This window comes from Chrysemys picta, chromosome 7, assembly GCF_011386835.1.
Source record: "Chrysemys picta bellii isolate R12L10 chromosome 7, ASM1138683v2, whole genome shotgun sequence".
NCBI classification, from domain to species: Eukaryota; Metazoa; Chordata; order Testudines; family Emydidae; genus Chrysemys; species Chrysemys picta.
In genome coordinates this window covers 66,964,867-66,976,971 of record NC_088797.1, presented here as the reverse complement: position 1 = coordinate 66,976,971, position 12,105 = coordinate 66,964,867, and the positions used below count along the sequence as shown (strand labels likewise).

The window sequence follows — 12,105 nt, the reverse complement described above, 5'->3', positions numbered from 1 at the left end:
TATCCACACAGAGTACAATCAATTTCAAATAACAAAAAATAATATATATACAAAATAATTCCAGTATTTCTAAATGCTTTATTTAATTTAGGAGACTACTGTAAATCTATTTATCAATTGGAAATTTATTCATGTCTTATTAATATTAGAAAATAAAATATAAAAAATAAATCTCAATGCACATATTTTTGATAACTGTGACAGGATTTCTGGATAAAAGTAAATGGGAGATGCTCTCATTTTTTCTGAGGGTAGCATCTGGTTCTTGGTCAAAAGTAGCTTGGAGAAAATGTAAATGGCCAGAGCTGGCTTTAAGAAAAAAGATACTGTATACCAAAAGAAAAACCCTTTCCTATCCAATAGCTTGTTATATAAAATACATTTTGTGTATATGTTAGTGTTCTGTGTATATGAATAGCTCACAAAGATTACATCTTTGTGTTCCACTGCTCAGATACTGTGGTAAAAAGTGCCTTAGAAATAGGAGATATTTGTACATATACACATACCCATACATATCCCAATACTTTAATGTACAAAGAGTACAGCAGGTTTCCATGTCTAATTTATGCCAATTACTAGCCTTACCAGTCAAGAGGGCTGATTTAATGGCAAGAACAATTTATTTCCCTCTGGGTAGGTAGAAACAGTTGGACTCAGCTTCTTAAGAGCCTTTGTTCATGAACATCTGTGTTCAAACTCCTGTAGTTAACAGATGATGCTCGCAGTAAAAAAAAAAAAAAAAAAAAAGATTAAGGCTTCCTGTAAATGTCATTGTCAAATTTTGTGGACCTCTACGTAATCGTTATTGGGAGGGAACGTGATCTAACTTGTTGTTACAGCACTTTTATTGAGGTGATTGCTAGTATAAGACCTTTGTGTGACAAATGGCATTTTTCTGTTTCTGACATTATTTTGCAGCCAGCAACATACTTTATGTTAGTATAACAACAAGCTAAGTTTCCAGAAGTGGTCAGACAGTAAGATTTGCCTGGGCAGTTGTTGAATTGCACAAGCAAGTACATGTAACAAAATATTTATTGTTACAGCTTAAAAACACTTTTAGCCATGCAAGTTGATTTGAATATTAAGTACTGTGAATGCGAATTGTATACTGATGCTAATACACTATGCCACTTTCCAGCTTACAGGGAGCTAATTGTAGCTCTCTGAGTCTCAACCACCTAGCCCCTGCATAAGTTAAAGCTTGTGGGCTGGGGTGGGGTCTGATCACAGTTTTAATTTACACCAGTGGAGAATTGGGCACAGCTCTGCTCTTGAACGGCTTCTCCGGCATCCTCTCCAACCTCAACACACACATTCCCTTCACTTACAGTGGGAGAAATGGGATGTTCCAGCATAGGAAGCTGCAAAGCCACCTCTTCCAGCTTTGTGCTGGTCAGAAATTCTCCCTATATAAGGAGAATTCTCTACTGCAATTTTCTCTCTGCTTGTGGTTCACTTTATGCAGCTTAAGCAGTATGGACAGGTAAATCTGGCTCTGTAACGTAGTGTCTAGTAGCCTCCCCTCATGTTGCATCTTTCTGCTTGAAGGTTTGATTTGTGGGAGTCTAAAGAACTCCATTCTTTTACAATTATGTACTTAGTGCCTTGTCCACTTAGTTTACTTAGTATACTGTCCATGTTTTCCACGTTTACTGTACAAGAATAGTGTACTAAGTACGTTCATTGTACACGGTCATAAGTACATAATTGTAAAGGGTAAAGTTCTCCAAACTGTATAAACCCATAAAAGAAATACTCCAAGAAAAAGATGTGAATCACATTCCACAGGTTAATAGCATAAGGAGGCATGTCACTTAGTATTCACTTACATTTGAGTGATGAAAACGGAATGCAAATACTTTCTAGCTAAGAATTGTAGTTGGTTTTCCGTATGTTTTATTTTATAATTCTGATATTGTCTGCATTTAGGAAGATAGTTGATCGGGTGTTGGACTCAGTGGGGACACACTAGTGTAAAGCTGGTGCTTCCTGGAATGTATTGCTAAATAATGGCTTTCACAAATTTTCACAATTATAATGGTGTTTGTTAAAAAGTCAGTATTTGCCTTTCCACATATTTCCCCCTACATTTAGAACAGGAGATAATTTTGATAACTGAGGTAATAATTGGCAAATATTGACTTTTTAGTATATCCTTCTGTGTTTAGGGTTTTAATACTGGAAAGTACATTGTCTAATGAATGTGCAGTACTGGCAACAGGAATCCTATAGCTAAATTCCAACACAGATTTGAAAACTTGGCCCTAGATATCCACAATACAAAACAAGCACATGTTTGGTTTTGAGTATTGTACCCTTTACTAGTTAATAAAAGTGATGCTGGTACTGTCAACTTGCTAGAGTGATATATGAATGAGGGTGACTGTTGTTAACCTTCACAATGGAAAGGCCTTGATAAGTGCTATATCTACAGCCAGTTGAGAAATTTTTTAGGTTTTTAGCAAAAAATCTCATGAAAAATGTGTCCGTTTTTCATCACAAAATGTGGAATTTTGAAATGTTTTGACCAATACTAGATATATGATAACAATCATGAAAAAGCACTGAATTTTGACTTCTTTTCTTCCTGCAGACTGGTGTTTGCGAAGCTAAAGCTCTTAATGATAGCCATAGAATACAAGTCAGAAAAACGGGAAAGCAGGTACGTTAATGACTAAAAAATTTGACAGCTTTTCAGTATGCACCATGGACAATTTGGTCTTCTCATTTTTTTTTCTGAATGAACATAGCTCTTTTGTGCATGTGAAAGCATTTCAAAGCATAATTAATGTGGCATCACCTTACACCAGTTCACATAATACTGGCAGGCTCTGCCTCTCTCCCCCTCTGCACCTGAATTAACATTATGTCAAATACTTTGTTGAAAGAAAGGCTGGTAGTTTTATGTACAACTTACTTCAATAAGTGTCACTTGGTATCAGTGAAACAAATAGCTTCCACCTTTTTTTTGCCCAGGCTGACCTCACGAGGGAGCCAGTCTGCTCTAATCAGAAAAGTAGTGTATTTTACTGGACGGTCAGGAATGAAAGATCGCAACAATCTCATGATAATATGTGCTGTATTATGTACTGCATGCATTTCTCTGCATCACAGTTTTAAATGAATAAACTGTTATTTTTAGAATAAACATGGAAGGTTTGGACAGTATAGATACAATAGATAGATATAGATACATATATATGTGTGTAAGAAGTGTATAAATAATATGATTGAGCTGGGAAGGATTTGTTTTAGTTAGAAAATCTGAATATGCCAATTTCACTCTCCATCCAAAAATTGAAGGAAAAAATCTTTATAGCTAATAACAAAAATTTACAGACAGAAAAAGAGTTGTTTTATGTATGAGAGCTAAAAAGAGTTCCAGCTTAATGTGCATCGCTGTCAGAATTCTATCTAATTTATCAACACCTCCATCTGTGCATTCACACCACATTCATTGTTACCTGAGATGGTAACAAAACCTCCTGGTCCGTTGCCAGTGTGCTCTAAAAGGGCATGATGCAAAGTAATTGTGGACTTACAAACTGTGTTAAATATTTCTGAAATATGTTATCAACATACTGTAGACAAATCTATTACAAGATTCTGTAGTAAAACTGTTAACATACGCAGAAGTCTGTCATCTTATCTTTTTGGTAACTGGTCACCTAAACCTAAGATGGAGGTGATATTGAGTTTATACAGCGTTAGACCATGTCTACACTACCACTTCTGTCGGCAAAGCATATGTTGGGCAAGGGTGTGAAAAAACACACCCTTGTGCGACGTAAGTTTCACCAGCATAAGTGGTAGTGTGCACAGCATTATGACAGCAGGAGAGCTTCTTCCACCAACATAGTTACCACCGATTGTTGGGGGCGGTTTAATTATGTCAACAGGCAAGCTCTCACCTGTTGGCATAGAGTAACTACAGAAAAGATCTTACAGTGGCGCAGCTGCATCGGTACAGCTGTGCCACTGTAAAGTCTTTAGTGTAGATACAGCCTTAACCTTCACCCGAACAACCAGTTCAGTTCTTAAACCATGTATCACAACTTTGGACATGTTTTTATATTTTTTTAATTATTTGTTTAAAGAATGTTTAATCGTCCCTAAGTATCCATTTTTGTGATTATAAAGAATCTATTAAAAAAGTCCTGGGGTATCCAAGACAGTCTGAATGTTTCCACTTGTTAAGTGGATAGTTGAAATATAGCTCCCATTGAATGTTTGATTTTACATCCCTCTTTTTTTTTACAGTCCTCTGACAAATGATATGTGAAATGGTGTATGTGACGCTGGATTTTCTTTTTGTCCAATACCACTGCAAATTAAGTCAGAATTTTGAAATGTTTTCAACTCCCATGGGCTTATCTTAAAATAGATACCTTCCAATGAATAGCCTCATTCTGCATTAGCAGGTGTAGAGCGAGCAATTTATTGTTTTCATGTTTGATCAGTTTCATCCATTAATAGAAAGGACAATACAATAGATACATTATTGGTAACTATTTACATGAAGTTCTTGGTTTATACTGCTTCTCAATAAGAATTCATACTCAGCTCTTTGCTGTCATTGCTTCCATTGTCATTCTGTGATATAAGTGTTGATATCGTAGTTTTTCTTCAATAATTTAGGAGAGGATCCATCTCCCATGTAGGTCAATTGGAGCCTTCCACCAACTTCAATGGGAGTTGGATTGGTCCTTATTCACATGATGGTACAGAAAAGTCAAATAAAGTAACACAGCGTGATAGAGCATCCACATATATATATTCATTACTTAATGTCAAAAGTTAAAAGTTCATAGTAAAGAAATATGGTAGAAAGTGAGGACAACAGAATTTCTAGGAAAAAATAAAATACTAATGAAGATGAGTTAACAGTTCTGAGACTGTGATAGCACAGTATTTGTTATACAACAGTAGAGAAATCCATTAGTTGGAGGGCCAGCTTTTGCTCTTTTAAACTAGTGCCAAAATAGTACTGTTGGTCTGATGAACCAGGGACTGTTTTAAGGTTAATTATCTTGTGAACCACCATAGCTGGAATATTTACATTTCATTAGAAAGCTTGGAATAATCACTTTCCTGTGACATATGATGTTAATTTATAGTTCTGCTTGTCCATGTGATACTGGACCTCAGTATCACATACTTCTGATACCGTCCTGAATTTCTACCATATGCTTTGGCCCCAGTTAACCAGAGCACTTAAGCATATGCTTAAAAATACCAGTAAATAATTAATGTAATAAATTAAATGAAACCCATGCTTTAAAACCTGGTAAAGTCCCATTGAGTTTAATGGGACTTCAAAGTTAAGCACGGACTTAAGTGCATTGCTGAATTTGAACATGTTAATCTAACCAGAAATGTAATGGTAGAAACCATTCATTTCTCACTTTTTAAGGTTTGTTGAGAATATTGGCTCCTAGAGTCATGCCTGAATTGAAGCAGAGAGATGAGAAAGCAAGACAGTGATCAGAATAACCTGATTTTAAGCATGGGGAGTCAGTTTATTGCATTCATTATTCACCAATATTTTTTGTTGCTGTTGATTGTGGTGAAAATATCAGACCTTTTTCCCTCCAATTCTAATGTCTTCAGCATTTAACTGGACCTTAATTGGTAGTTCCTCTTCAATGTGAATAGGGAAGCTGCCTATACCATGGGACTGAACCTAGCTTCACACACTTCTGGGGCAAGGGGTCCACAGTGGAGGTATACAAATTAACTTGCCTCCTTGTATTGTGAAACTTTTGAGAAGTTCTCCATAGTTTACATTCGATGGCAACAAAAATGTTCAGAGGAAAAAATATTTAACTACATGCCCTTGCTTTGAGGACCAGTATAGCATGATGTTCCTGAGTCCGGAAACATTTTGAAGCTCCAGTAACAATTTTTTCAGGGCCAGTGAAAGATTACTTCTTTGAATAGTGTCCCTGTGGGTGCTCCACTTCAGGTGTGCATATACCCCTGAGATTTGATCAGAAATTTTTGGTAGCAGTGCTTGTTCAGCCGACGCATACACTCTACACACCCTCGTGCCCCATACTGAGGGCTTCGCAGGCAAACCGTACTCAGTTTCTTTTCAACCTCCTTCAGCCAGAGACAGAATTTAGTGTGCACCTGTTTCCTCTTTTATTATTATTCTTAGCATTAATAGTTCTTAGTAGTGGTAGATTTAGTGTCTTGTAGATGTTGGAATGTTTGTTCCCACTTGTTTTTCTCTTTTCTTTCAAAAAAATTATATATTCATATTTTTGTTTGTTTGTTTTTTCCCCTACTGAGGGGCCCTAACAAATTTTCTTCTGTCTGGGCTGCTGGGCTCCCTGGGATTTAAAAGGTGCCTCTCTTGTCAAGAAGTAATCCCCATGAGTGACAGGTACTCCCAGTGCATTTGTTGTTTGAGAGACACTCATATTCCCAGCAAGCACTAGATCTACACTTCTTTTAAGGGAAGGTTCCCATAAAAACAGGGAAATAAAGTATAGGCTCTTAATAATAGAGCTAACCTTAAGACTGGCTTCTGACCAGATGCAGAAAACCCACCTGTACAAGCTATTAGTGCCGTGTCGACATTGAGATTACAGTCACTGAGAGCTTCCAAGGTGAAGATGGCATAGAAACCCTGGTCTCTGACAATCTCTATGAGCGAGGTACCAACAACTGCGCTGGCGGTACCAAGAGCTTCCCACTCTAACACAAAGGAGGGGATAAGATGAGAAGAACAGCAAGTTCCTCCTTGAAGAAGATTCAGTCACTGGAGGCCCTGAGATGGCTGCTTGTGAGGCTCTGAGCACTTCAGGTACTATGAAGCACTTCAACTAAGTCCCATACTACAGCGATAAAGGCCAAAGACTACTATTACCAAGAAATAGAGGAATCTACTATCCCCTTGGTACTCACATCAATGCCTTGGACAATGGCATCTGGATCATCATCAGTGCCTGTATCAAGTTCTGTTGTGCTCCTGGTATCACAGACATTCTGGTACCCGAAAGACCTCATGGTACCGAATGAGCCTGAGTCTCCACTCCTTGTGACTTCTGGACACCTCTCAGTACTGAGGTCTGCTGAGTCCCTGACTGCTCATGTTTCTGAGAGACCTACGTCTTCCTTAACTTCTACTATCCATGAAGCAGGGTTGCCACCTCTCATACAATATGTGGAGGAGCATTCTGACTCAGACTCTGAACTTTCAGTTCAAGGGTCTCCACTTTATTCCAGTATCAGAGGGGTAGCCGTGTTAGTCTGGATCTGTAAAAAGCAACAAAGAGTCCTGTGGCACCTTATAGACTAACAGACGTATTGGAGCATAAGCTTTCGTGGGTGAATACCCACTTCGTCAGATGCAGTTTATTCCAGAAGACATTATTCCCTGATGCAGATGCAACAAAGCAGGATATCAGACCCCTGCCTACAAATTTTTGGATGATCAACGTTGAATACCTCCCCCCACCATGCCTTTTCGTTCCCCTCACTGGCCTCACTGAGTGGCACACTGTCTGAAGTGGTTCATGACCGTGAGTGCCAACCCATGGGGAGACTGTCAAAAAACACGGCAGATACCCCAAACTGTCCGTATGTTCTATAATTAGATTTCCCCAGCCCAGTAACAAATTTGAACTGAAGCGCTATAATTGTCCTACCATGGAATCAGAAACAGACAGAAATGCCCAGGAGGACTATCTTGCAACTGAGGCAAGCTAGATTTTGTAATAGTTGATTGCTATATACCAAAGATCACTAAAGATTCAGGTGGCTTCCACTCCCAAGAGACCAGTCACTTACCTCAAGTCAATTTGTACCTCAGATCTGGCATCAAAGACCATGCTTGTAGCCAATCCTATAGTAAACTAACTAACGATTTATTAATTAGGAAAAAGAAATACAGGTTAAAGCAGACAAACATATATACACGAATGAGTTACAGTCTGTGGTTCGAAAAGGTAACAGAATTGTAGCAATCTGTCAGCACTGAATGTCTTTTAGGGCTAACCCAGGTTCATTCTGGGGGTCTCTGTTTCTGTTTCATAGCTCCAACCCTGTCAAAGTCCAAAAAGCAAAAGAGATGAAAAATTTTCTTGTTCACCATTTTTATTTCCTTCTTCCAGAATCCAAGCTGATGGGATAATCCTTTTTTCATTTGGACCGCTACATGGGTGTGAAGGGGCAATTAACAAAGTCTTTGTATTGTGATGTCCCACAATGGCCCATTTAGTTTTGATGGCCTTCTTAATCAACAGGAGACAATCTCATCTGACAGATTGATGGTTTCAGGGCAACCATTTTTTACAGTTATAAAGCAAAAACTTAAAGCATGTGATAAAGATATTATAAATGAGATTAATGAATGCAGCAATTTACAAGCGTTTCATAAAATCTAAACACTAAACATATTGTTATAAGTTCAATATCCATACTGACACACAGGCAAAAAGAATGGTTCACAGCAATGAATTTCAGGCCTTGGCTGGGGCCTAAAGCCTCGACAAGAGCTGGCACCTGGTTTGCCAGTGTCACACTGGGATCCTTTGGCAATGTACCACCAGCGATTTCAAGGGACCATGATTCCCAGGAACATAGAATCCCTTGTTCCTGGATACTACCCATCCATCCTCCCCACTCTGAGCCAAAGGAGACCTTAAAGGAGCAAGAGGCAAGGGCAGAGAAGGAGTCCTCCCCCCGCCCCCAAACACACACACAAATATTTCTTGTCATCACCTGATGAGGCAGTAATGCCACAACTGCCTTCATTAGCCAAAAGACTTTAGGCAATTCCAGAACCTGATGAAAACAGGTCGCTGACACCCTGCAAATTCCCCTGGAAGAAGTCTAGGATTCCCAGCACAGACTTCTGGACATATAGCACAGTTCTACCCCAGCACGCGCATCACTGCCAATTAATGAAGCCCTTTTTGAGCCAGCCAAGACCATCTGGCAAACTCCAGCAATGCCCCCCCGCCCCTGCAATTGGGCTGATCAAAAAAAAAAATACTACGTTCCAAACAGGGATTCTGAGTTTTTATTTTCTTGCCCAGTACCAAATTCTCTGGTAGTGGACAGTCAATGAAAGGGGCAGGCAACATACCCCAAAAGCCACCTTTTATAATAAGGGCCAAAAATGGCTGGACCTTTTTGGTTGTAAAAGCTACTTATCAGCAACCTCCTAGTTCATGATAGCTAACCACCAGGTGCTGAGGTCAAAACATGACTATCTGAACTACATGACCATTTGCCACAGGAACATTGAGAACAGTTTGAGCATAACGGAGTGTCAGCTCTTTGCAAAAATATCACTGCAGGCTTCACTCGATACAGTGGACCCTACAGCTGGATCTGTTTCCACAGCAGTGGTGATGAGACAAGCTTCCTGGCTTCAGTTGTCTAGATTCCTGTGGGAAGCACAATCTATAGTGGAAGGTTTACCTTTCAATGGCCACAAGCTTTTTGCAGACTCCATAGATGACTCGCTTCATACCTAAAGGATTTTAGGGCGACACTTTAGGTCTTTGGGGATATACACACCTGCAAATAAGAGAATATTTAGCAGATCTCAATCAGCACAAAGATCTCACCCTGTTCGATTTTCCATCTTCCATAGGCCACCATAACCACTAGCTAAGAGATTGATATTTTCAAAGAAGAAGCCTACAACTACACTGACTGTTTCATCCCAACCATCAACATCATCCATATGCCAATTTTGATTGTTTGGTCAAGAGTCTAAACCATGCAGTGACCAGAATTTCTCAGGTGCATTATGTAACCCCCCTACTCAATCTGGGGTATCGCCTCTCTCTATTCCATTGAGTATGGGAGGCTATAACATTGGACAAATGGGTATTGGAGGCCATTACATTGGGTTATACCGGTAGTATCCAATTTACCTTAATCCCACTTCCCACTCCCCTTCCCTATCCCTCGTCATGGACCCCTCTTACGATCAATTACTGATACAGGAGATCTCATTGCTCCTAAGTCTAGGAGACATAGAACCAGTTCCACTTCAACACAGGAGAAAAGGGTTCATTCAAAATATTTTCTGATACGTAAGAAAAACAGGGATTGGAGGCTGATACTAGATCTCAGACAATTAAACAAGCGTGTCAGACATCTGAAATTCAGGATGGTGTCCCTAGTAGCTATAATTCCCTCCCTGGAATTAGGGGACTGATTTTTGACCCTTGACTTCAAAGATGCCTATTTCCACATAGCAATTCATCCCTCTCAAAAAAGATTTCTTCATTTCACAGTCACAATTGTTACCAGTATCGGGCCCTACCCTTTGGTCTGTCATCCACCCCACGGGTGTTCTCAAAGATCACGGTGGTTGTAGCAACCTAGTCCATCATCTAGGAATAAGCCTTTCCCTACCTTGACAACTGGCTCCTCAAGGGAAAGTGATATCAGGAGGCATGGTTGGCAGTTGAAACAACAACTTTACTATTCTAAAGTCTAGGCCTGCAGATAAATCTTGAGAAATCGTTTTTGACCTTACACAGCAAATTCTCTTTATAGGAGAATTTTTAGATTTGATAATGAGCAGAATTTCTCTCCCTCTCGACAGGTTCCTTGCTCTAAAGGACCTTATCTAAAGAGTGCAGCTGAACCCTCAAGTTCCAGCAAGGACATATCTGCAACTGCTGAGACATGTTGCAGCTTGCATTTTTGTGACACAGGTTGCATCCTTGATGTCTCCAGGGGAGGCATAGAACAGTTTATATACCCAAAAAACACAGTCTGAACAAACAAGTATCTGTACCCAACTGGCTCCTTCAGTCACACACCTGGTGGCAGAATCCTTCCAAGGTTTGTGCAGGAATCCTGTTCACCCAGAATCCCCCTATTATTATATTAACATCAGATGCTTCTCTCTTGGGATGGGGAACACATTTGGGTCCTCACATAGACCAATGCAAATGGTCCTGACAGGAACAATGCTTGCACATCAATATGTTGGAGTTAAGAGTTATCAGAACTGCTTGCCTTCACTTTCTTTCCCTACTCAAAAACAAGTCCATGAAGATCATGACAGACAATGTAGCTTGCATGTATTATATCAGTCATCAGTGGGGTGTGCGCTCCCCCCACACTGAACTGAAGTGATAAAGCTGGAACTGATGCATAGCCAATCAGATAATCATCTCAGCTTCTTACCTCCTGGGTACACAAAACAACATGGCAGAGAACCTCAGCAGATATTTCTCCCTAAATTACAAATGGGAGTTGGATTCTTGAGTCTTCAAAAAGAATTCCTAGCTTGAGAATGTCCACAGGTTGACCTTTTAGCCAAGGCAGCCAACATGCAGTACAGGAAATTCTGTTTCAGAGGGGGACTTGATCCCCAATCTCTAAGAGACATTCTCCTTATTACATGCACAAAAGGTCTTTTTTATACATATCTTCCAACTCCATCGCCTTTAAATGTCCTCATCAAGATCAAGCAAGACCAAGCCAAGATCATTTTGATTGCTCCAACTTGGCCAAGACAAGTTTGGTTTCTTACCTCATTAAACTCACCTCTTGCCCTGCATGGTGGCTCTCAATCAAACCTCGACTATTGTCTCAGGATGCAGGTCAGACACTTCTTCCCAATCTGAACATTCTTCAACTACAAACATGGTTCCTGAGTGGTTCTCCAGACCAGAGGCCACCTGTTCATCGGAAGTACAAAATGTACTTTTAAATAGCAGAAAGAGATTTACCAGACACACTTGCCTTCAGAAATGGAGAAGATATAATCTTTGGTGCATCTGGTGCCATCTTTCTCCTATCTAGTCATCTTGTTCCACAATCTTGATTTACCTGTTGGAATTGAAAGCTTCAGGTCTTTCTACGGGTTCCATTCAAGTTCATTTAGCGGCAATAACAGCTTTCCATGTGCCAGTAGTAGGTTTCTTAATATTCACTCAGCAAAACAGAGCAAGATTCCTGAAAGGCTTTATGAGTCTTTTCCCTCAGGTTAGAGCCCTGACACTGCTTTGGGATCTCAACCTGGTTCTTAACTGTCTCATGAAACAACCCTTTGAGCCACTGGCTATGTGCTCACTGTTACATCTGTCTATGAAGATGGCCTTTTTGGTGGCCATT

General features: G+C 39.7%; 1 protein-coding gene and 1 long non-coding RNA gene across 36 annotated transcripts in view; one reads left to right on the top strand and one right to left on the bottom strand.

Moving 5' to 3' along the window:
- The window catches only part of KCNMA1 (potassium calcium-activated channel subfamily M alpha 1), an 873,581-nt gene that overhangs the window by 703,764 nt on the left and 157,712 nt on the right, over positions 1-12,105 (top strand). For all 35 annotated transcript variants that reach the window (XM_065551703.1, XM_065551701.1, XM_065551699.1 and 32 more), the window contains exon 16: positions 2,600-2,668. In XM_065551703.1, coding sequence (XP_065407775.1) covers positions 2,600-2,668 — 69 coding nt within the window. The remainder of the gene's footprint in view (positions 1-2,599; positions 2,669-12,105) is intronic.
- Positions 11,177-12,105, bottom strand: part of LOC112059881 (uncharacterized) — a 37,637-nt gene continuing 36,708 nt past the window's right edge. Inside the window, exon 2 of the long non-coding RNA XR_002889137.3 lies at positions 11,177-11,669. This is a non-coding gene — a long non-coding RNA (uncharacterized LOC112059881). The remainder of the gene's footprint in view (positions 11,670-12,105) is intronic.